The sequence below is a fragment of the Achroia grisella genome, unplaced genomic scaffold (assembly GCF_030625045.1).
Source record: "Achroia grisella isolate CSIRO2021 unplaced genomic scaffold, CSIRO_AGI_Agris_v1 utg152, whole genome shotgun sequence".
In the NCBI taxonomy this organism is placed as follows: domain Eukaryota; kingdom Metazoa; phylum Arthropoda; class Insecta; order Lepidoptera; family Pyralidae; genus Achroia; species Achroia grisella.
In genome coordinates this window covers 2,106,603-2,134,224 of record NW_026712648.1, presented here as the reverse complement: position 1 = coordinate 2,134,224, position 27,622 = coordinate 2,106,603, and the positions used below count along the sequence as shown (strand labels likewise).

Below are 27,622 nucleotides of genomic sequence, written 5' to 3'. Positions count from 1 at the left end.
TTTTATGTGATAATTAAATAACTAATATAAATATAAATAAATAATATAAGCCGTTTAGTTTACACACTATATTTTCATTCCCCTTCATCATCCCCAATCTGCACGTACATCGAAGTATCCTTGGCTATAAAAAAACATTAATTGGATCTGCCCATACTAGCTAGGTTATGTTGAGTATATAAGGTAGGCGCGCAGGAGTCGGTCATCAGTCAGTCAGTGAACAGTGCTGTGATACAACTTAACATATCCAACATGAAATTCTTGGTGAGCATATTATTATTATAAAAAAACTGTTGTATTAACATAACAATTTTTTCACCTGCATGAATATAATAAAGTACAATAAAAATAAAAAACATTGGTAATTTCTAATAAATTCAAAAAATTATATATATATACTATTTTATAGTTTTAGCTAATTTATTGTACATATTAATAATTTACAGAATATCTTTTGCATTAATATGTTATCCTAGAAAACTTAATATTATAACTTAAATCGCATGATCATAAATTATAACCATCGAGACGAAAGGACCGTAGGATATTGAACGGCGGAAGTTGCAACCTCACGAATTATAAATATCTTGCTAGAACCCTTTCTGAATAGAGCTCATATTTGCAATAATAATTTGAATCTATGAAATAGATATAAACTTTATTCGAGTGGACTTAATATTCCAGTTAATAAATTAATTATATTTGCATTCTACCGGCCGGAGACTTCGGTTAGTCAAAAATAATGCAAAAAATGGCTCTTTTTCGGTCGTTTCTAGTTAATTAAAAATAGTACCACTTTTATTTCAAATTTAGTATAAATACATACTATTGAAAAGTACGAGTTCTCTATAGTCAAAATATTTTGAGGTTTGAAAAAAAGTATAAAAGTAAAGATTTCATAAACTAGTAGTTATTTGATAATATCTAATTAGTCTAGCATTTGGTAATCGAAAACATATTAATAACTTTCTGTCAAGTAAACCATTAACTGTATGTAATAAATATAAAATTTGTGATTGATTAGCGTAATTTTTATAATAGTTTGCTTAAATCTTTCATATAACTGTTTTCACTTACAATCATTATATGAAGAAAATGTTTAATTGATATTAAATATATCTGTTACTCATAATAACCAAAAACAATAACTTTGGATGTATAACAGAATTTGCATATACAAAAAAAAATATTAAATACGTTTATATAAATTTATTGGTTCATGTAACAGTATGATGATATGATGAGTTATCGTGGATATAACAATATAATGAGTGAATTGTGGTCTTTTAATAAACCAATAGTATTATTAATTTTATACCAATAATAATATTTTTATTACAAAATACATATAGTCTACAAACAATAAAATAAAAGATGACATGTGATGAAGTAAATAATAGGAGTTAAAATTTATTGTTTCTATTTAACAGATTGTTGTCGCTCTTGCTGTGGCCGCGGTCTCCGCCGAAGAGGCCAAAAAGACAGAAAAGCGTGGCCTGGCCGGTCTTGGGTATGGCGGTCTTGGGTACGGAGGTCATGGTGTGGGTTATGACGGACTCGGATACTCCGGCGGTCTCGGATACGGCGGCCTAGGATATGGTGGTTACGGTGGCTATGGTAAGTTTTCGAATTTATTTATAACTACACCTTATAGCATTTACCTCTATCTTTTGAGGTAAAAAAGAACCTATATCAGTCTTTGTAATAATAGTTATTACATAAATTTTCATTAACATTCGTTTTGTTGTTTAGTCACCAAAATGTAATAAAGATATAGACACATTACACCTAATTAGTAGAGACTAAATAAAGAAGGAATAGTGAAGGAATTGTGTAATTTTTCTTTTTTTTTTTCTATTAAAATTAGTAAGATAGTAAATCGTTTCGAGGTATTAGAAAATACGATAATTTTCTTCTCAAAATGAAATAATTGACAGACAGTTGAAATACCATCGACTCATTATTATTATAACATCCCTTATCGTCCCATTGCTGGTCAAGCCTCTTTTCATAGGAACAAGTTTTAATTTACTTGTATCTGGCTGGCCTGACGCCTAGGTATAAGGTTTTATTCGACTTTTCAGTATTTTACTCTTATATTTGCGCATTATCCCAAAGGCGATTCTCGCAGCATCCCGGGAATGAAAAATGAAGATCTGTTATCCTAGAGTAAATAAATAAGGCTTTTCAGAAAGCATCATCTGTAAACCATTATTAATTCTGTACCTACTTATTCCTTAGAATATCATAGAATTTGTAATGCATCCTCTTTGTTCCAAGATTACTCAAATAATGAAGTTATAGAAAGAAAATATCAGAAAGTGCTGCGTTAAACCAATTTATTCGAGCCATTAAATTCTTCCGAGACTTAAAAGCCTAACAAATTACATTGCTTAGGTGCTGACTATACGACAAAGTAGGCAAAAGTACAATACTATTGCCATTTCTTAAACAAACATTAAAAATGTTTCTTCAACTGCAAAGATGTATAATATTTTTTTTATTTACTTGTATTGAGCTCGAGTGGATTAAAGACGTTATCAAACTTATTGAAGTCTAGAATATGTTGTTGTTATAAATATCGACTAACCAAAGCCACATCCATATCCAAAGTTTACTTAAATCTTGCGTGCTAGAATTGCTAAAATAGCTATTTTTATTATAAATAAGAATACTTGTATCACATATCTATATATATGTATGCAGAATAATATTGTACAGTATTCGATAATCCTTTGAATTGAGATCATTCATTTATCAAAACTATTTCTCGGCCGTTACGTTTGATGAAAGTGTCAGATAGTCTACCAATAACATGGTTCTCGTAATTGTACATTGCGAAAAAGAATGAAATAAATTAAAAACTTACGAAGAATTAAGATACTCGTATAATATAATAATGTTACGAAAATTCTAAATTATTTACTTTACTGATATGCTTGTTACATACACTCGTAAGTAGTGTACTATAAATAACACTACCTTTGCACTTTCAAACTTTGTGTAATATCAGGACCACTTAGTTTTCTGATTTACTTTTATTAGTATAAAGGTCAGATTTTATCGCCCAATTCCGTAGCTTGTAGTTACATTTAATGATTGCAAATTTCAGAATTAAACCTCCTAATAAAATCTTAAAACGAACAAAGGATACCATAAAATAACGTTAGTGGTAGAATGGAACAAATCCGTAATACTCTAGCAGAGCAAATCTCTCTAAGAGATTAATAAATACTCTAGCGAAATGAAATGGCCGGCTCTAGCGCTCATTATCTCTTGAGAACTACCTTACTGTTGGTATGGTCAACTAATCTTTCTAACCCAACCCAGCTTTTCGTTCGATTAACAGCTTTACTTCATTTGAAATAAGTGTTTAATTACCGTCATAGATTTACACTGTTACTAATTAATTTACTTAATACAATTTTTAAAGGATATATCGATAGGTAATATAAAATGTTAGTAAGAAAATTATTTTTTTATATTAGTATGTAACGGTCCGACTGATAAAAATTATAATGTATATATATTATGCATTATGCATACCGTAATAAACTCCTCTCATGCGTCTGATAGTGTTATATCTCTTTACTCTAATTCCATGCCAAAACGCGGCTCATAATTTAAATTCTTTTAGTTGTTACATGTTACTTATTTATCGATTGCAAATAATATACTTCGTACTATCCTTTTAGTTCATTGCTATAATGTGTGTGCATACAAATAAATCGTTCAGCTATACGGATAGCTGTCGTTGTAGTTGTTTCCTGTAAAAATTGAAGTCACTGGTAATTTTGATGCTCTTAGAAAAAATATTGTCATTTTTATATTAGTGTACCTGTAACTAGCTAGTTATTGTTAATAATACATAATGTTCGATTGGAATTAATTAAAGATCATTACGATATTATTTATTTTCTGAGAAAAAAATGTCATAGCTATGTAGGTACAGGAGAATAGACATCGAAATATACGGAAATTCTAATGAAAATCATAGACAATACATAATTACATTGATTACCACACTCTGGCAACACAGTGGAGGAAGTAAGGGCCCAGGTATTGGTAAGAAATAAGTATACGTCCGTCGCGTAAGTAATTGCGTCGCGCCTACAATGACGGTCACTTACAGTGTCACAAGTCTAATGACACACGTGGGAAAACTCAGTATCCTTGGCATACAATCTAGGTAATAATAGATATCACCACTGAAGAGTGTCATGGCGTAGTGGTTTACCACCCCGACTCATAGACCCTAAAAGTCATGAGTTCGAATCTGTGCGATATTAAACATTTTGTGTGTCTTATTACTTATATATATAATTAATCTCTAGCGATCGAAGAGCTGATAATAAATTCAACCGAAACACGACATTAGGTTAATCCCTTGTTGACATTAATATAAATATAGTTAGCTAATTTGGACATGTATGTGTAACATGCGTAAATTTTTGCATTCACCACGACGTTAACAGTTGACAATGCTTCTGACTACCCCATTTCAGATTACAATTTATACATCTGTACATTTGGATATTTTGTATCGTACCTTTGTGTATGGAGGTAGAGGTGTTGTAGAATAGAATATATCTGTTAATAATGTATTTGTTACTTATATCACAGATAACATAATATTACATACTTATATTCAAAAATATATACTTAATTACAAGGACAAATTCGACATAATAAAATCTAATAGGTATGTATATTTTACTGACAAATTTCCATTGTAACCTTCATATTGAGCATTCGATTAATAATTCGTCACGTTCTTTGTTCACAAAAAATACAGCTACTGTGAGTTAAACCTTCTTCCTATTCAATTGAGTTGTTATTATATTTTTATCCGAGTGACCAATAATGGAGCATAACATTTTTCCAAATACATTTTTTAAAGCAGTCATACAAACAACTATTACAAAAAATGAAACTTTTCAGTTTATGTACAAAGTTATCGTTTTTTATCCTCCATTTTATTTCTTGATGAAAGTTGTTTTGTTTCATAAATATTCTACCCTGTCTTTATATTGCGATATCCTTTACGCCTAATCTTGTGTATAACGAATAATATAATCGAAATAACAAAAAAAATTATGCCCAGTAGGTTTCCTGATTGTGACATGTTGATGTTTCCTTCTTCTGTCCACTGCTTTTTTTTAAACGTGGAGGCGGTTTAATTCAGACTAGTCCTATTTTTATTTTTATGGTTTTCTCCGGGATAAAGTGTTCTATTGAAATTAGGAATGAAAAATATTTACGTGCCCAATAATCATCTTCTATTAATGCAATTTTAAATAGGCCTGTTGTTCCTAACACAGGCCGCTTGTTTCTTCGACACTTATTACTAGTATGTGATGTGTGCTAATGACTAACAAAGCATAACAAGAATGCCGTAACCATGTAAGGTGTAAGATTAAATTTAGGTTACTGTGACGAACAGATGAAAAGAATCACAAATACTTTTGAAGAAGGTTATCACTCCTTAGAGAGGCTTCATGGTCTAAATATTCTGATTACAAATCAATATTAATAACTTAATTATAATATTTACCCAATATTATTTATTAAAATAATATTTTGAGAAGAAGTAGATCATACAAATATTATCCAATTTTCGATTCCATTACAAGTAATTATCCTTGCGAAGCCGGAACAGTCACTAGCAGGGATGCCAACCGTGCATCCTCGTACAATTTTGTAGGACGCTTAGACCTACGAAAATCGATTAAATTAGTATGATATATGAAGTTAGACAGCAAATTGCGCTAATATAAAATATTTTATAAGTATTTTAAGGTTGGCAGCCTTGGTCACACTAGTCGCTAGTCATTTTTTTAATATTTCATGGATATTTTACAGCTGCCGCCCCCGTCGCTGTTAGCAAGGTTGCGTACACCACCGCTCACGGTCTCGGCGGTTACGGTGGATACGGATACGGCGGCCTCGGTGGATACGGCGGATACTCCGGCCTCGGTAAATATCGTGGGAAACTTTCCCAACACCCTGAGAAATTCTGTAAAATAATAAACAACATTATGGATTTTGTACGATAATCAGCTTGTAGCTCATTGTCTATAAACAATACATACATAAACATGAAAGATATGAAATTACTTACTCTTACATATCAATTCCCGTATATTTCATTAGATTAATTTAACTACTGAGTCACATCAAAATTACGTTTTTATATTTTTAATTTATTATGTCTTTTAGTACCGGTATATTTATGTATGTTCATAAGATTTCATTATTCTATATATATCCATAGGGTACTATACTATGGGAGTCAGTGTATTACTAAAGCGTAAGCCATTTCTTTCACTTTTCAAATTGGAACACAATATACAGAGAACTTTGCGAGTTGCTTATTTTACTCGTATTAAATTTTGACATCAGCTTTTTCACATTTCAAATTCCAGCAAGTGCTAACAGCAATTACAATTGATTGAGACAAATTTAAAATATATTAATTTTTATCTATTTAAGGATACGGCGGTCACGGATATTCCGGCCATGGAATAGGCTACGGCGCCCCTGCTCTGAGCTACGCTAACCAGGTCGCCTACAACGGTTACGGCGGATACGGTGGATACGGACACGGTCTCGGTGGCTACGGTGGTCTGGGTGGATACTACGGACATCACTAAACCACGACGAATATCATTTCGATACAAATGTGTTCATTTTATTATTTTAAATACTTGCAAATTATATGGTACTGCAATACCATCCAGTATTGAAATTTTATAAAATACCTAATGGTTGCACTTATACATCTTCGTACCTCGAACTCAGTGGGCTTTAGTACCACGATATTTTTGTACAATGAATTATACTCTGTAAGAATGTGTAAATATTTAAATATATAAACTAAACTATATCTTCAGTTCTATGTTATTATCCCCATCACTTCCCCAATGTGACAGACAGCTAACAGCTCCAGTTTAGTAAGAGATTCAGATTCAAATTAGTAAAACCTTAAAAAATTTCTTCCAAGTTCAAATTTTATATTCCTATAATGTCTTAGACCGCCTGGATATTTTAATGATAAATTTTGATTCGTTACAGAGATAAGAACCAAATTTATTAAACAATGATAACTGTTTTTTAGCATTCAAATTATATAATTCTCTATAATTTTAATAGTTGTCAAAGTACCTTATGAGATCAAACACCTTTTAGGTATTAAGAATAATAAAAGCATATTTATTGTTATACATAGGTAGATATTGATTGTTATGAAGGAATACTTCAGAAATAATGTAACGATATTAACCGATAGCTGTTTGATATATGATCCATCGCTGTTTATGGATCGACATAATGTTAATGGAACATAGGGAGCCGTATCCAATAGGCTCGAGTTACCCATTCTTTAGGTTTCCCTTGCGATGAATTATGGGCATTGGCAAACATATATAAATATAATAAATCATTTTACAATTGTACCTTTCAATTTATTATGAGCATAACAAACGAATTTTCCTTTCTTTTGTGAATAGTTAAAGGTTTTATTGTAAAAGAAAAACACTTGAATTTTTGAGATATGTACTTACCTGTAAAGTGTAAATTGAGCTCCAATTTCCGAATAAATCCTTTGCGACATTGTTCGCGTAGACCCATGGCAAACAGCCGGTCAATCTCTGCTGACAATCACTTGACAATCACCATCGGTATACTAGGGTAGGTAGGGTAGGGTATCCCCATGTAAGGGAGACTTCACTCTTTCAAAGATGTGTGTGCATTGGGAGGTTTTGCCTACACATTCAGGATTACTTAGGCGGTTGTTTCTAAGATAATAATTGAAATCTTTAATATGGATTTGGAAAGGCGTAACTAACAATCATGAGCGTACATACATCTTAAAATAAATATTAATAGGCATGTTGTCTTAATTAGAATAGAATAATATACTTTTTGTATCTCCTACGGGATAGATATATGACCAATAGGGCAAATACGTTTTAGAAGTATTATATATACAAGTCTATTGTATATAGTTGGCAATAGATAAAGAAAACTAAATGAATACCACATGCAAGCCTTATAACTCGAGATATATTGCTTTACGTCTTTCATAGGATCATTGTATATTATGCATATACATATGTTAAAATTTATATCATTCGTGTATGCTTTAATGTCAAGGGTTAAGTACAAGGCTCGTTATTTCTACATTTCTAAATGAACAGAAAGGATTTAAAAGGTCAGTGGGTCCTGAAATACCCTGATTTGGAAATTGAAGTACCTGTCTTTGTGTTATATGAGAAAACGTATTGAAGTTTCAAAGGATACCGCCTTTGATATTTTCATTTGCTTAAGGAATATATGGACTTTTACGTCTGTTTCATATTTCACCTTTAAAACTTTAATGCCTTTTGTTTATGGTTATAACGACTTTATATTTCATTATTTTTCATTAAAAATGAGTAATTAAAATATTAAGTATTTCATAGTCAAAAACTATTAAATTTTATACATCCTCCTCGTAGAAGCCATGGAATCCGTAGTAGTTTATTCCTGTTGAATTTGCCACGATGGGCTAACTGACCTGACCTAAAGACAAATTGTATGTTACTTATGATAATTATCCTATATTGTATACAGGTAAGATCATACAAAGCTTTGGCATACTTATCAAAGCGCTATGTAAGTGCACTTGCGTGTGATCTCCTATTTGTCCAGCACTACAATACGATAGTAATAATAGTGCAAATCACTAAACAACCACTGAGCAATAGTAAATTAGATCATTGATCAATGATAGCCACTAATCTGAAGAATAATTAGACCTAAACTATTTATACATACTATACCCTTGCAATTAGTCACTAAGATATATCCTGTAGAGGATAGTTCTTAGTAGGAAGATCCTCCTTGCATTCGAGCCACTATCTAGTACTCAGATATTTATCTGTGCAATGACTATGGTCCTGGACTGCATTTTAATCCAGCAATACAAAACAAAGTATTGAAGCCTATTGTAGAATTTAAAGGCTTAAATATACCTTATCGGTTACTCTTGTCTCTGAAGCGCAAAGCAAACAGAATATTAGCATAAATGAATTATTGACACCATGCAAAATAAGCGACACCCGAAGAAAAAAATGTATTATTCAAAAAGGTAAGTCCCAAAGTTTAGTAAAACCAGGATAAATGGAGTATGTTGAGACGGTACACCGCGAGTTTGAAGCCTTCAAAGTTACCAGCGAACTTTTGATATGTAGGTACTAAACTTCACGGTGTAGCAGTTTGCTTAGAACTCTTTGTAGTGTGCGTTTCCCACTAAATTTACTTTTTGGGCATCGATGACATCGGGTGGGTGTCTAATATTATTTTTATCTATAATTATTGTTATAATATAATATATTAAATTAATAGATTGACTGAAATTAATGTTTGAGGGATTGACCGGTAGAAAACTGTTTGTATAATTTACTTCGTCTGTTTTTTTTTCTCTTTCGTTTATTTATTTTGTACTCAACATGTGGCAATGATAATCACATCGTACCATATTTATTCCATATTCTACATATATGACAAAGAGAAATAACTTAAACTAATGTGATGCCAGCCAGAAATAATAATTTGGTTGCATCGAAAGCTGCTCTGCCAACACTTTGTCTTTTGTAACATATATTATATGATGTAAAAAATTATTAAATGAGTGCATATTTCTAAGATCAAAGTACACTACTCAGATTTATTTTTGATCTTAATGCAAATGACTCTGACTTCCCCATCCGCGATAACAGTCATGACTGTATGTTAAATAGTTTTAGTATATAATATATATATCAATTATTTGATATAGATAGGAAGTAATTTTTTAAAAATGTAATAGTTGATAAACATTTAGATACATAGTACCTAAATCTGACACCACAAATTGTATGTTACTTATGATAATTATCCTATATGGTATACAGGTAAGATCACACAAAGCTTTGGCATACCTATCAAAACGCTATGTAAGTGCACTTGCGTGTGATCTCCTATTTGTCCAGCACTACAATACGATAGTAATAATAGTGCAAATCACTAAACAACCACTTAGCAATAGTCAATTAGATTATTGATCAATGATAGCCACTAATCTGAAGTGTAATTAGACCTAAACTATTTGTACATACTATACCCTTGCACCTAGTCACTAAGATATAACATGTAGAGGACTCCTTGTATTCGAGCCTCTATATACACACACACACCCATACTATAGATATAATTAGAAATCACACTGCGTTTTATATCAGTTTACACGGTACTTATCAGAATTGAATCGAAATTGAATATATCTAACCACATTTAATGGTTCCAAAATAAAGAAGTTTTACACATTATGTTTTGTTTTAAAACATATTGTTTAGATTAAACGTATAACAATGAAAATATGTTAAGATTTAGAAGAAGTTACATATAAATGTCATGTCTCAATAAAATTTTCGTTAATTAAATCTTGGAACTGAAGCCTAAAAAAGTTCAATAATGCATTGTTTGTATATATGTAAAAAATAATACCTACTGCTATTACGGTAGGTAGTAAGAGATACAATTTGTTTTTTTAAAGATACCCACCCCTATGCAATATTCATGATACCTAGAAAAATAAAACAAAAGAAAATGTGATTAACACGTCAGAATGAAACGCAAACGATTATTCGGCTTCCAGATTGGCATGTCGACCGAACGCGGCACAGCGTATACGGGTGATAACGCCTGAAAAAAATAACACGCAAACATGTCCCTTCAAACATTTTTGCATAGAGCGGTAAACAAATGATAGGTACCGCAAATTCATTTTCAAGTCACAAAGATGAAATGAAAAACTGACTTTCACATTTATGATTAATAATTATGTATAAAAACTTTATTATTGGTAGGTATTTTAAAAATCTAAAATATTTATACTTATTTTAAACTAGATTGCACAGTAAACTTCGTAACACTTATTATTAAATTGTTTACAATTTTTATCATTTCATTTGCTTCATTTTGATAAATATTTTTCTAAAATAAAAGTAGCCTAAATTACTCCCTACTACATCAGCTACCTGCCCAAAAAGGTCCCGTTAAAATCGATCCAGCCATTTCAGAGATTAACCGGAACAGACAGATATACAGACAAAAATTTTAAAAAGTGGTTATTTGGTGTATTTATATTCATATGCATGTAGTAAAAACGGTTATTTCAATATTACAAACAGACACTCTCAATTTTTTTTATATGTGTAGACTAGATTGGACAGTGAACTTCACAACATCTGTTATTAAATTGTTTACAATTTAAATCATTTCATTCGCTTCATTTTGATAAATAATAAATACTGTTTTGAATTAAAAATATGTAATAAAACAATTTAAGAAGTAGGTACTGTTTTGTATATTGTATACTCATTTCATTTTAAACTATTCAGTTGATCTGTTTGAATAGGGTATTTCAGATTTTTTTGCTAAATTATTATTATAGTGAACAAAACCAAAAAAAAATCGAATCGGTAACGCTAGTTTTGAGTTTTAAGGAGATTAACCAATTTATACATATGTAGATAAAGTCCAAATTTAAATTGCGCCATTAAATATAAAATATATTTACTTCTTGGAAATTAGAATTATTGACTGAATATCGGTGTTGTCTGTCACAAAAAGCGCCGGAGCGGGAAAATCACGTCTTCATATCAATTTTATGCCCCATTTACACGTGTAGGCTTCAGAATCTCTGAATAATTTATATAAACACAGTCGTATCGTATTACTGGGTTATAACGACCTTCCCTATAACGTTAAAAAGGCTTTATATCGTGAATTCGTCACGTTACATTTGTAATGTATGTATACAGTTTATTTGTTTTCTTTTATTTTTAATGGTAAGTTAGACAATGATTTCAAAAAGGAAATACTTAGTTCGTCTATATTTTTATATGTACTGTATTTTATGTGTTATGGCTAATATTTAATAAATATCTGCTTGTTTTATGAAGATTTAGTAATTAGTTTTTTTTCGTGGTTAAAATTTGATATTGTTAAAAGTATTCCAAATAGAAGCCTAAAACTATGGCTATCGTCCACAAACAATCCACAAAAGTGCATCGCTAAAAAATTAATTAAAATTTTGCAATGCCCCTTTGTCATTCAGAACCCAGATCCAAGCTAAAAGGGTTCATATAAGGGAAAGGGTTGATAAATTGCTGGGCGACCGCTTTATTTAGTTACTAGTAAAATATAAGGGGTGTAAGGTCGACGTCTTAGTAACCCCCACCTATATTAGGTATACTACAAACTTTATTACTTAGATACATGACAGCAAAGGTGACTCGTTTTAGGGAATATTTGGAATCTGTTTTGCAGTATATTCAATGATAATACAATATATAATAAACACTATGAATTTAAAATTAAATATGAATATAAAAATATGAATTTATAATAATATTAACTTGCTGTGGGGAGTCAAGTTGTTAGTAAAAGGGAACTGTGCTCCCATTACTAGCAATTCTATTTGAAACAAACATTCGAAAGTAAAATCTTCACTATTTTTAGGGATCAATTTACCATACGAAGTCGGCCTTCGCGTAGTCTCTCTGGAAACTATAATACTGTTGGCCGACTTATGTGAAGTTACTGTTATTTTATGCATATCATCTTTCATACACTCCAGCCATTTTTTTTCGGTCATCGTCTCCCTTTACGCACACGTTCAAAATAAGTACTTTCTTGAAGTTAAGGACCTCGCTCTTCATGACATACTATTTATACAGTAACATTTGATGTAATATTTAAATAAATATTATGTGTAGTATATAACGGACTAACGTTTATATACCTACTCACTTGTTTGCCCCGGATGGATTCTAAATATACCAGGCATAATTAAATCAAAATGATCCACGAACCGTGATGCTGACAAATTCTATTAATAACGTAAAGTTTTTATACTTTGTACGCACTAGATGTAGCTGTGCGAATATATTATGTCTTCTGCAAGCTGTTTGAGGGCTAAAAAATAGAAAGATGGATAACATATATAGCAATGAAAATGCCTTTTTACAAAGTCTACTTCGGTAGATTTTTGTAAAAATTAGATTCGGTAATTTTGTACACAGTACGGAACAATACTTTTTATACAAAAAAATCCAGTGGCGAGAACTTAGATGCGCTTAAAGCTAGTAGTACTTAGTCCTAATTTAGTAAATATTGAAAACTGTTTTTAGAGAAATTTGAGCATAATTATAGTACAGCGTAAATCCTTTAAAAACATTGAAACAATATAAAAAATCAATAGAACTGTACCTACCTAATTCTGTTTTTCCGTTATGTGGTTATGTTTGACGATACCGCTCAACAGATTCAGTATAAATAACAAGAGATTTCTCAGTCCTTCAAAGGTTTCTGTTCAGTCAATAAACCGGGTATGTGTCAATATGGAATTTAATCTAATTGTGTGTTCGTGTGTTACAAGATGTTTACATAACGACAAACAAGTTTGTTTTGTTATCATACGATTTCTAGGCTTGTTTACAGCACCTAATAATTTGGCAATATTTGTGGTCTATATTTAGCGACAAGTTTTATGTGTCTAATTATTTTAACCATATAGTACCTAGTACAGTAAAAGTAGGTTTTTTATATTATTTATTAGAATTGACGGTTTCAGTAATCTAACGGTATAGCACACCGCATTACTTCCGATGGTCGCAGATTCGATTCCTCGCACGCTGGAAACATTTGTATTCATAAGTAAGATTATTTGTATCGACTTAGGTGATTATATCTATAATATGTATGTATTAAAAAAATATATGTATGTATTTGTATCAGTTGTCTAGTTCCAAACTAAACAGAGTTTGTGTTATGTTATGTTAATACTGAATGGCGCTGTATGAGTTGTCCTGAGATATTATTATTAATTAATAATCATGATTTCCGGGAACAATTGCTTGCAGGCGAACATGATAAATTGTTAGTAATTAGATCACCATTACTACTCGCAACAATTCTTTCCCCAGTATAGGTAGATTAATGTGCAAGTATCAATTCACAGAAAAAAACATAACGAAAATTGAAGAGTTAAAGGGTAACAATCAAACGAATGTAAAGGTCAAGCCCATAAATATTCCCTTGGGTCGGGGTCAAAAATATAATACTACAAAAGATCGTCAATCGGAAAGGCAACCAAATAGGATTTTGGGTAATCAACTCTTTGAAAATAAAACAGATAAATGTAGCAAATATGCAAAAATTGAACTTTGTGTTCTATACCACTCACGGAAATACAACCTGTTTTCGTGTTAAGATTTATACTCTAGTCGTGCTATCTGGAACTAGATCAGCCAAGTTCTCTATTTGGTAGATATCATTGTTTGCCTAGCATCAAAATAATGCCAAGTAACTTTTCTCGGCTAAACAGGAGAACCGATCTTAATGCAATTTGGTTAAAAGATTGATTTATGATGATATCACAAAATAAGCAGACTAATTCGCGGATAACAATTTCTTCTAAACTACGCAACGGATTATGAAACTATTTTCACTATTATTTCTGTAGATACCTACATACATATATGTAGTTATCGTGTATCACATGTTTATTATCATATAAGATCAAAAAATATCAGGTATATTTATTAAGAATAACCGGTCAAAGAAAAATATTAATATTGGCACGTTTTTACTGGTATGTCAAATTAAAAATATAAACAATAAAATAAAACTAAAATTGGCAAAAGTCAACAGGAAATCTTGACATGATCATTTCCTCATCCATTTCCTGTTGCATTGACTTTTGCCTATTTTACCCTGCATTTTATTATATTAATATGAAAGTAGGTATAGTACGTACAACTCGTGTTAAATAATGTTTGCGTTCATCCTTTGTTTCCCGTATCGTTGATTCTGTTTAATTAATAATTAGTAAAGATGATTTCAATACGGAGATGAAAGTATATATCGCAATTATTCACTAAGAATAGCAGTTCATTAGTCTTAGTGAGTAATTCGTTCAGTAATTCGTGTATTTCTACATTCTACGTACAGTAGTTGGGTATTTAAGTAATGAAAGGTTCTTATTATTGTGGTGTTTTCAAAACATCTTCGAGCTCAAATAAGTATTATCTTTAGTCTAAATGTCACAAAAATTTAATGAAAGAAAAACAAGTGCTTACTTGTGACTATTAAATTTTATAGAAGCGAATAAAAACCACCATTGAAAACCATGTATTGACATGGTATGGGGTTTTAATTCGCTTTTAAATATATTAAATGATTGCATATTTAAAAGAAAATACATTTTAATATCTTAGTACACCGTTATAACATTTTTATTTCAAAATCATTTATATGATATTAAAAATACATTAATTGGTTATGCATAATATAAACTGTAATAGCACGACAAAACAAAATTTTGTCCTTTTATTTAATTTCATCTTAACATGAATCATTGCAGACAACGAGTATTCAACATAAAGCTAATTTTGCGGTTGCTTGCATCCCTCGTTATTTATTACGTCCACTATTGCATCTCGCGATTTAGAGCAAGTCATAGGAGATAATCTTGTTATTATATATATCTTGATTCATTCTCAGTAGTCCTAAATATATTTATCTATATTTAAGAAATACGAATACTTTTGTCTCATTCACAATTACAATATAGGGAACGGTTTTCTTTGAAGCTGGTTTACACACATCTTTATCTGCTTCGTAGTTCGTTCTAAAAAGTGGGTGTTTGGCTAAGGTAACAAACAATACCGCAAAGTCGCGTATTCAATCTTAATATTCAGGAAGAACCAAATAATAATGATTAAAGTTTTGTATCTTTTTAATTGCACCAAACCTAATATTAACCCGATGAACCTCTTGGTGTCCTCAGATATTACAATATGAACCCTATCAAAATGCCCGCTGGTCCACTTTAATTAATTAACTGCACTTTATTAATATCTCAGGCAAACATTGCATACATTACAGTGTCCAGTAAAATTAGTTTACATTTTCATGAAAAACGGACCTCTAATATATTTAATATTCAACACATTATTCCACAAAGCAACTGCAATAAACAATATTATTTTGTAATACAAATAGTAATCGGATCTTTCTGTCTATGACGTAATGGATTTAATATGTAAAACAAACCCTTCTATTTTCTATTTAAACTAAAACTATAAATTCTTGTCATTAATATCGTATCCTTATATTGTAAACTAATTTGTTGCCCGTTAAGAAAATTGAAACCACACTTCAGTTGGCGGTATCGTGTAAGGGCTTCATAACTGTCGACCTCACACACAATGATTGATGATTGTACATTGGAAAGATAAAGCTTTCGTAGTAAAAACACTCCATCAATGTGTCGCCACCTATGTATTTAGATAAATATTTTTCATGTTTTTAGATAAGGAGATACAACAGAATTTTTTATGGACATCAAATGTCAACAAGTCTATTTATTTAAATTATTAACCACAAGTTTTATGTCCGTACCATTGTCTCTACAATCCGGATATATTATTATTAAATAAATTTTGTCACTCAACACTAACTAGGCAAAGAACTTAAGTCGTAAGTATACTGTATTCTATACTCAGAGATGATTTTTAGTAGCAAATATTCAATAGCAAAATAGGCATAAAAGTTACAGCAGAGCCACAAAAGGAATAGTGTATCAAAGCTGAGCAAATCAATCACACTAAAATACTAACACACAAACAGGTCTATCTATATACATATAAACAGGTCACATCTATAAAAAAGTAAGCTAGACTACATTATATAACAAATGCTGTTACTTGCCTAAACAAATAAAGCAGAAAAAATACACACAATGATGGAACCCCGGTTATACATAATGTTGTATTGAATTCATTTGATGTCGACATCGTGCATCGGAACAAATATTTACTCAACTTTTCAAATATTTATGTCAAATCTTTGAATAGTCTAAAAATCTATATCGTACTAAAAGTACCTCAATGCTTCAGACCTTCCTTTGATCAGACCGGAATGAATCTGATCAAAGTTCTTAAAAAAAAACTTGATCATGTCTATAAAATTGTATTCTTTCCTCCTTATAGTTCATAGAATTACCTGAAATTTCTTTATAGAAGTTATCAGAGTGATCCCACGTAGTTTAGTAGTTTCACATGTGGGATACATGTGAAACTACTAAACTACGTGGGATCACTCTGATAACATCTATACGTACAACTCAATTGGATATTACTACAACTAAAATTCACTTAGCCTAGATTTATCGATTAACTGAATTCCTTACATTGTAGTGTTATACTATACTAATAATTGAAAAGTTTGTTCCATTATCTACACATTAATAAACAAGGTAGCAGTAGAATAAACTAGTCCTAATTAGTAGTTAGTCAGTATATGTAACATACTGAACTAAAATATATGAGTTAAACTATAGTAATGATTATCACGTATGACAGATATAGGTAATTATTACAATAAGAAGAGAAATATAATGGTGATAAATAAGAGTATAACATATTTAGAAATCGTAGATATCTATCAGTTACTTCAGGTGGTCACTACACAGCACATACCCCACACACCCATTACATATCAACGTGAGTCAACCACGGGATCAGAAAGGTCTGTGGGTCACATGTTATATCTCAATTGGTATCAAGTGATATTTCTCGCATATTGCACCACACTGCTTCACTTTACATACAAAGGTATGCGTATGTGTTACTTCAAGATTTATAATAGTACCGGTATTAATAGTAATACTTGTATTACACACCACGCTTCAAGTTAGGAACATACTACTACATAGAATCGCTACAAGCTACTGTCAAAAATTGTTATATTAATTAAAATTTTCAAATGGTACTTATTGAGAAAGAAAGTTTTGCCAATTAAAATTTTGAAGACGAAAATAACATTGTTTACTTGTTATACCCACTTTGTTAGTTGAAAAGGCCTTCAAATATTAATTTGATAATATCTGTTTTGACAACATAATTGATGTTTTGATTATGTATTATTGGAAAGAAATAAATTAAAACATTGCCAAGACTATAGTAGTATGTAAGGTGACCATTTCACAATATGGGTATTGCAATATATGATTATTAGAGATGAATGTTTGAAAATTTATTCAAGTTAAATGAGGGATATAAATTTTTCATGAAAGTATTTCTTATATAATAGATTATCATTTCACTTTTTTCTGTATAATTAAGAAAGAATATTTTTGGTCATTACAAAAATACATAACTGTGGTCTGTAGTGTGGACTGTGTGGTGGTCTGTAGTAGGCTATATGAATTTTCTACTTCAATCTGCCTGAAAAACCACATGCTTTTCAACACAAAATGAAGCCATGAAACCTGGCTTAATGACGGGAAATCAATTCTTAGCCGTCATTATCAAAAATTTATAACTAAATTAGCAATTTTAATTTAAAATTTTGAAATTTTTTTAATATTCATACGTATTTATAAATAAAATATAATAAGTCCATTGAAGACATTTCAATAATACGAATAACGAATGTGATATGCTTATTGTGTAATCACAGTAATAATTTGTGCATTTTCAGAGGATACAATTGTATTTCCAGTATAGTCGTATTGTATTTTCCAACAGTTATTGAAATGTATGTCTATATTATATACTCGTACTTGGGTTGCGGATTACAGGAAAACAATTATCAGACCTTCGCAGTTAGCAGAACTAAATCAATTGAGTTGAGGAAGCTTCTACATATGTCTATTCGATAATATGGACATTGGTTTCATTAAAAAATAGATTAATTTACATATAGCTTTTAAAAATTATTATTTGTTAATAATTTTAAAGCAAAGTTATAAGATTTAACTAGCCAATAAAATTCTATCCAACTCGATAAACCAATATAAAACTTTGTTATTGATTTTGATACTGGTGAATATTGGCATTTGATGGAACTTTGAATATATTATATATATATACAGAAATGTCATTTTACTACTAATTTTGTTTTTTCCTTTAATTGTTACTTTATTACACGATGTAATATACATTTTAAGTTTACAAATGTAACCTATAAAAATCTAATCTGTCTGAATACACTGGTTTTGTGTATCTATAAAATATAACAAGCATTGTTTTAAAAATAAAACAGAGGCATTAAAAGCCGATCACTCTTTTTATAATCCGAATCGTATGTCAATACTGTATGTTTTATATTTATAACTCAGTAATAAACTGTGTTATATTGTCTGTTAATAAAACGCTGTCATTTTGAGGTACATACGAGTATAAAACTCGCTTGGATATACGAGTACATAGTGCTAATTATATTAAAAATGCGAAAATCACACTGTCAGTACCTATTCATAACGCAACAGTCAAATAATCTGAGTGAAAATTGATGAGAAGGTAGACTGTATCATGGTGATGATCATAGACTAACTTTCATCCCGAAAAAACCAAACGAAGTCGCGGGTAACAGCTAACAATTAAAAGTACAAACTTTATATATATATATATATATTGTGTAAAGCCAAATTTTTAACAAAATTGTAATATTTTGACCAACTTAAGTAACTGCAACAGCACTAATATTCTGCCGAGTTTGATATTCAAATAATATTGTAGACACTAATATATCTGCCTAAATTAATGCTCGACTCCATATTGGTAGTATTGAAAAGTTACTGCCGTACTCGTTTTATATAATTTATAACCACCATATTTATTTCATTGTGTTGTCATGATATTGTCGTCTTGCATTGTACTCCAGACATAGATCTATACTGTGTCCACTTTTACCATTTACCCAAGTGAGTCGTCATTTATGTAACTGTGAACTATAAGGCAATTAAGATCAGAATGACCGACACACTCGATCATATTTGATAAACCTATCTATAAAATAACCATATCTTGCCATTTCGCAACTTAGAGCGTTAATATACTAAGCGTTAGATGTCCATGAATCGATAATTAAGTTTACGGGCCAATAGCTTTTACGAAGGCCGCGGTTAGACCGAAAGGGGAGCGACGCTATGGTGATTCAAAACTGATATGGCACCGGTGCGAAGAAAACATTAATACAAAATAGATTCGATCACAACATAAGTATCATCCTCTAGACATAATTAAATAAATGAATTATAAACTGTAAACTTCAATTTTAATAAAAATGTACCAGTTAACATTCTTGCCCATTCATCTCAACCGAAATAATTATCTGAATTGAATGGTAATAAATATAGGACAGTGTTAAACAATTTGAACATGCATAAATGGCAAACAATGTCCTATATGAATGTCTAAATCATTTTGACTTTGAGTTGAATGTTATGAAGATCATAATACCTATATCTATATCTGTATTGGGGAGTAACACTTAGGTGTTAGCAGAAAGCAGCAGACTGATTTATATAAAATTTGATATACTTATATTTTCGTCGAAAAAATATTGATAAGAGAGGTCTGCATCGCGTCTGCGGGTACCTCACTCTATTAATTTCAACCGCCTCGCAGAAGTGCTTTGCAATCTGTCCTATAGTTGAAGGGTGCTATATAAGTGAAATTACAGCATAAGCGGCATGACACCTTAGTGCTCCGAAATAGCGAATGTATAAAACATGCAACTAACAACTAACTACTATACTATATATGTCACTTGTGATCAAAAGTCTACTCAGCCGTTGGTGACCATAGATTTAACAAATACACCCAGCTCAAATAGTTGTGCTAGTCAATTTAATAGTGTCAATAAATTAAAAAAATATATAAAAATAAACAAATTTATTAAAAAGTCAGAAAAGTTAGTGAGAACTCATACTAAATGTTTAAAATCTATAAATATTAGAAGACAAAAATTAGACCTGTTACAAGAACTTCAAAATTGTAAAACAAATTTACATGATAAGGATTTAGAACAAAATAAATTAAAGAGTAAAATTCAAGAGTTGGAATCTTTATTATATAATTTAACAAATAAATATGAGTGTGCTCAACATGAAATTAATAACTATAGTAAATCACTGGATAAATTAATAGAGTTGGGTAATTACAACATGGAGCGGTTCACCTCATTGACAGAGAAATGTTGTTGTGAGACACCTGAATCTCCTAAATCTTGTCAATATAGCCCTAATGGAAATAACAATAAGTCAATCACATCAGTCTTGACTGAGTCAATCACTCCTTGTTCAAATTTACTCAATTCTAACTTGTCTTTAAAAACTGATAATTGTAATGTTGCACCAGTACGAAGGACAATTATTTATTCAGATGAATATGGTAAGGGTTTGGGCCGTTCATTATCAGAAAGTTTATCTCAACATGTTATAAATAATTGTCTACCTGGTGCTTCATTGCCTAATATTTTAAATAAGGTGGTTAATGGTAGGTATGATAAGTTAACCACATTAGTCATTGCTTTAGGCAACTGTTTAAATGTAAAAAAAAGTCATGTCATTAAACTTGTAAACTCTTTGCTTAATATTGCTGAGCTGGGCATAGGTAAAATAATTTTATGTGCATTTCCTTACTGTCATTCTCTGACTATTGAACAAAATAAGTTCATATATTATATTAATAATTTAATTTATAATATGACTTGTCGTCATAATGACTTTTTATTTTTTGATAGTAACAAATTTGTTACAAACTTTTGTATGACTGGAGATAGATTTTATCTGCCTAAAAAACAAATAAGAAATATAGCTAGTTTACTAGCTTATAATATAAATGACCCCATTATAAGTAATATAATGGGTTGCACTAATCCAATTAGTAGTATTTGTACTAATGTTAATACTAAACATTCTGAAAATATTGACATAAATATTGATTCTAGTAAGAATCCTTTTATTTACAATAATTTAAATATGACTGCAGATTTAAACTGCTGAAAAAGACAAAGGGAAAGCTATCAGAATTGAAAATTGTTCACCAGAACATACAAAGTTTTCTCGGCTGTGAATTAATTATTCAATTGTTTTTAGAAAAAAATAATATAGATGTTCTATGTTTAACTGAACATTGGCTCAAAGTGAGCAATATGATGTTAAGCTTAAACAATTATAATATTGTCAGCTGCTTTAATAGAAAAATAGTAAATAGAGGAGGTTCCATGATATTGGTGAAAAATAATATAAAAGTAAAAGAACGTAGTGATATTGGCAATCTTTCCGTTGAGTGTTGTATTGAAATTTCCTGTGTGGAACTAGAAAATTATATAGTTATGTGTGTATATAGACCTCCAAATAGTGATTATAATTTATTTGAAGAGGTAATGGAGGATATTTTAAAAAGAGTATTTAATATTAACAAAAAATTTATAGTGTGTGGTGATTTCAATGTTGACATTTTATCACATAACACCACAAAAACTAAATTAATGAGTTTATTTCAATCTTTTGACTTGAGTAATGTCTTCCACGAACCCACTCGTATCACAGCCACGTCTGCTACTTGTTTGGATAACATATTTAGCAACAGTGAATATTTAGATAAAATAATATTAAACAACCTTCCTTCTGATCACTGTGGTCAATTAGTAATTTTTCCAAATCACGTAAACAAAATTAGGAAAATTAATTTATTAAAAAGAGACTTGACTAGTTATAAGATAAATAAATTTAAAATATCAGTTCGTAGTAAATTAGATTTTTGTCCTCAATCTGATGAACCTAACAAACTTTATACAGATTTCTTCAATATTGTTTCTTACGAATATAATAAGGCTTTTAACAAAAAAACTATCAGTATTAGTAACAAAACAAAATTTTCAGAATGGGCTACAAAGGGAATTCTTAAAAGTAGAAATATATTATTTGATTTATATGATCAAAAAAAATACCGTTTCGATAGTACATTCGTAAATTATGTAAAAAGATACTCAAAAACTTTTAAAAAGGTATGTAATGTAGCAAAGTCTAATTATCTAAATAAAAAAATTAAAGAATCCAAGGATAAGATTAGGACAGTGTGGAATATTATTAATAAAGAAACTGGCAAAGTTAAAAGTCCATATAATGATTTTACGTTAAATTATAATGATAAACTAGTAACGTCCACAAAAGAAATAGTCAATATTTTTGAAAAATTTTTCGCTAGTATTCCAACTGATATTACGTCCTCTTTGGACTCTTCTCCAAGTACAGCTAAATCATTCCTTATTGACAATGTTGCTTCGTGTCCGGTTACATTTAAATTTACATTTATTGACATTGCTACAATTACGAAAACATTTAAACAATTAAATTTAAAAAATACTGAAGACCATTGGGGCATGTCTGTTAAAGTTATTAACACCGCTATAGATGTTATTGCTCCATATTTAGTAACTATCTTCAATAAATGTATTTTTGACGGTGTTTTTCCCAATTTAATGAAACATAGTAAAATAACTCCACTTTTTAAGTTAGGGGATAAAACTGAAGTAGGTAATTATAGGCCCATTTCTATCTTACCAGTACTAAGTAAAGTGTTTGAAAAAATTATGCTCAATCAGATGCTTCACCACTTTAAAATAAATAGACTGCTTCACAGTCGGCAATTTGGTTTCACGGCCGGTAAATCAACTACTGACGCTGGTGTAGCTTTAATGAAACACATTTTTGACTGTTGGGAGAGGTCACAGGATGCTATCGGTGTATTCTGTGACCTCTCAAAAGCATTTGATTGCGTTGATCATGAAACACTCTTACTCAAATTAGAACATTACGGTATTAGATATGAAGCACTATGCATGATGAAATCCTATCTAAATAATAGAATGCAAGTTGTTGAAATAAATGGTGTAAAGTCTGAGGGAACTAGTATTAAAATGGGTGTTCCTCAGGGCTCTATTCTAGGTCCTTTCTTATTTTTAGTTTACATAAACGATCTTCCTTATATGGTAGAAAAGATAGCTGACATAGTTCTGTTTGCTGATGATACTTCATTAGTATTCAAAGTCAATCGACATATTGATGATATGGACGAAGTAAACGGTTCTCTCTCTTATGTTTTAAAATGGTTTACGGCAAATAATATGCTACTAAATGCAAATAAAACTAAATGTATCAAATTTACTCTCCCCAATGTAAGGCCGGTAGATTCAAAAATCGTATTGGACAATAAATCTATTAATTTTGTTGACGATACTGTATTTCTAGGTATCACATTAGATTCCAAGTTGCAATGGGGTGCTCATATTACTAAATTGGCGAGTCGACTTAGTTCTGCCGCTTATGCGGTAAGAAGAATTAGACAATTAACAGACGTGGCAACGGCTAAACTTGTCTATTTTAGCTATTTCCATAGCATTATGTCGTATGGTATTTTGTTATGGGGCAAAGCAGCTGATATAAATACAATATTTACTTTACAAAAGAGGGCCATTCGCTCCATTTATGGTATGGGTTCCAGGGAGTCATTGCGAGAGTGTTTTAAGGAATCAAATATCCTCACCGTTGCTTCTCAATACATTTATGAAAATATCATCTATGCCAGAAGGAATATAGCCAGTTTCAAAAGAGTTAGTGATTGCACTAATAAAAGCTTACGTAACAATAACAAACTGATTTTACCTAAATGTCGTTTGGCTAAAGTTAGTAATTCGTTTTATGGCAATTGCGTAAGGTTTTACAATAAAATACCAGAGTCTGTTATAAATCTGCCAGAAAAAAGATTTAAATGTCAAATAAAACAGTTCCTTTGCAAAAAAGCTTACTATAAAATTGAAGAATTCGTTAACGATAATAATGTTTTTATAGAAAAACTTTAAATCTATAGCACTGACAATATTATCTGATTACATTAATAATGAGTGCGTAGCGACTTCTATGTTGATTATCGCATGCCTCTTACTTGTTATACTGTAATTATTTATATAAAAAAAAACATCTATTAAAAAGAGCAACACACAAGTTTCTTGCTCATTCTTCTTGTGATGAATCTGCATTCCGAATGAGTGGTAGAATCAAAATATGACTATTCAAAAGTGCTTGTAATGAGTTTATTTGAATAAAGATTATTTCTATTTCTATTTCTATTTCTATAACTTTTTATTGGCCGATTTGCTTGTTTACCAATCCCAGAAGTAGATAGTAAAATATTAGTAATCATATAAATTATTACGGATATTCTTGCTTCTCACATCTCAAAACATATCTAGACTTTTAATTGCAATTAAATTTATTAATTTAAATAATATCTATATAAAAATTGTGAATTAATTATATAAGACATGGTTAACATGTATTGAGGTATATTAATTAGTTATGTTAACGTGTTACAATTTAATAAGATTTGCAAATATCTAGGATTTAATATATACGTTAAAACTTACGTTCTCATATTTAGTATCATATTTCTCAAGACATGAATATTGAATTGAATCTTAACACTTTTCATCGCATTTTGCAAATAACAGATTAACAAATATGAGAGGATCCGCACTGCTTAATTTTACTTTCTATAAATTTCGTTATACTTTGTAGGTATCTAACATTACTTTTTTATGTGGGTAGACAGGAAATTCATTTATACCTTCAATATCAGTCGTATACTATAATTGAAACTACATACATCCCTCTTCGATCAATTCTCCGTCCAAATTAAACGAGGATCAAAATTACGAAGTCCCGAGTCGAAATTCGAACCCGTAGCGGTACCCTCATAATCGTATCCGTCAGGCAGAAGTTAGTCTTCAGCAGCTCCATAAGTACCTCTGCGGGTTTGGTATACCATCTGCATTCGCCCCCTGTAGTCCGGTGAAGCTCTAAAGGCCAGCTGCGACCAACAACTTAGAATAGTCCGGAAAAAAAAACTTACGTACTATGATGATTTCAGTAGTCTAATGGTTAAGTTCACGGGCTTACTTCCGATGGTCGCGATTTCGATTCTTCACACGATGCTAACCATTGTGTTTAAGTATGATTGATTATTATTTGTATTGGTATGGGTGTTTTCAATGTATTATTATGTATGTATTATGTATGTATTTAGAAAAAAATATATTTTTGTACCTATATCCGTTGGTTAGTACTCATAACACAAGTTCTGCTTAGTTAGAGACTAGATGGCATGTGAATATGATTATTATATGTTCCCATAAAGTAGAAACCATTGCCTCTATAATTTCACGTGTATGTTTCATGGGAACACAGTTTACAAAGCATGGTGCTGGGCGATAGAAATAAATGAGACAGAGATACACACGCAGAAGTATCTGTATCAATTGTCTTCCATTGCATAAACATCCAAACGACACAAAATCAAATATTTTAACTACATTCATTCAAAAATATCCTTTAAACCAAAGCTTATTATGATCCATTTTGACATTTAATACCCGAGTCAGGGGTATTCAGCGAACAGAAAACCGCAAATAAATTCGTACAGATCATTCGTAAATCCTGAAAAATGTTATCTGATAAATTATAAATGTGCCCAACAGGTTGATTAATGAAAGTGGTATAAAATAAAATGGACTGCCGTAATAAAAATACTTGAAGAATTATCTGTACAAATGTACGTTTGACTACTTGTTCCCGTTATATTGTTCGTCTAAAAAATGATGAATAAATGCTACGCTGCTAATACTACTACGTAACCGTTAATTAATATTTAAAAACATTATTCTAGTATATAAAGCTAAAATATACTAACTAAAAAGATGGCCTAAAGAAATCAACTGTATATAAACAGCCATCACATATAACTGAAATAGGCCTTTAAAATATCTTATTATCAAGTTAGCAAAATTATCATATTTCATTGCACATAATCAAAATAATGACTATAATAAATATAAATAAATAAACTAAAAGTTATCAAAGCAATAACAATCGTATAATCATATAATCAAAATCCAAATAATTTAATGTTGAGAAAATTTTAGAAATGCACATGTAGGTACTATTTGTTAAACACCCAATATATACATCTAATATAATAATTATTATTATAATTAATTATTGTGAATTATTAAGATACATATATAAAAATCAGCAATAATTTAGAACCAACAACTCAACAGTAGAACATACGAAAATATAGAGTGGAATTGAAAACCTTTTAAAACTCAGTTGAAACAACAAACAGGGCGCTTCGCTAATAACAAAATTATTGCTTTAAAAACCCATTTGTCCTTTCCGAAGAAGTAAAGTATCCGTTAACTTCTATAAAGCCGTCAATGAACAAGGATTTCAAATTCGCTCGAAACGTTCGTCGTAAAACGAACGTCAATTTTCCAGAATATCTGTTTGGATAGAGGAAACCCGTTATAATTTTATGAGCGATAAGCTCAACCTAGACTGCTTTACGATCCAACTTGTATCCCACATGTGGAAGCCGGCCCGAATAACATACATTGCCCAATTAAACGGAATTAAACTGCAAGTTTTTATTACAGTTTCAACTCGTTCTCAGAAAATATCATATTACAAATTAGTTGATGCGAAATCTGAATGTTTTTGTAATATGTAATAATGACAAAGTTGTCTCTTAACACCTGTTACAGCAACATGATAGTTGTTATACGAAATTTGAGAATTGTGGTTTAATTTCTCTCTTTCTTCTTTCTTTCTAATTTCTCTCTTTTACATATAGTAGTCAGCAACAGGTACAGGTACTTGCTGCTGACTACTATTTAGCTCGAT

The 27,622-nt window shown here is 30.5% G+C and overlaps 1 protein-coding gene across 1 annotated transcript; it reads left to right on the top strand.

Annotated features, from left to right (window-relative positions):
• Window positions 1–209: 209 nt before the first annotated feature.
• LOC131840969 (keratin-associated protein 19-2-like) lies at window positions 210–6,886 on the top strand. Its single transcript, XM_059189188.1, has 4 exons — window positions 210–264; window positions 1,431–1,617; window positions 5,863–5,976; window positions 6,493–6,886. Exons 1-4 carry the CDS (start codon window positions 253–255, stop codon window positions 6,651–6,653), a joined length of 474 nt encoding a protein of 157 aa, XP_059045171.1. The 5' UTR covers window positions 210–252; the 3' UTR covers window positions 6,654–6,886.
• The last annotated feature ends 20,736 nt before the right edge of the window (window positions 6,887–27,622 follow it).

Excerpts from the sequence above, each read along its gene's own strand:
- LOC131840969 (XM_059189188.1), top strand. Across the intron at positions 1,618-5,862 it reads TGGTGGTTACGGTGGCTATG|CTGCCGCCCCCGTCGCTGTT; the intron begins GTAAGTTTTCGA and ends GATATTTTACAG. Across the intron at positions 5,977-6,492 it reads CGGCGGATACTCCGGCCTCG|GATACGGCGGTCACGGATAT; the intron begins GTAAATATCGTG and ends TATCTATTTAAG.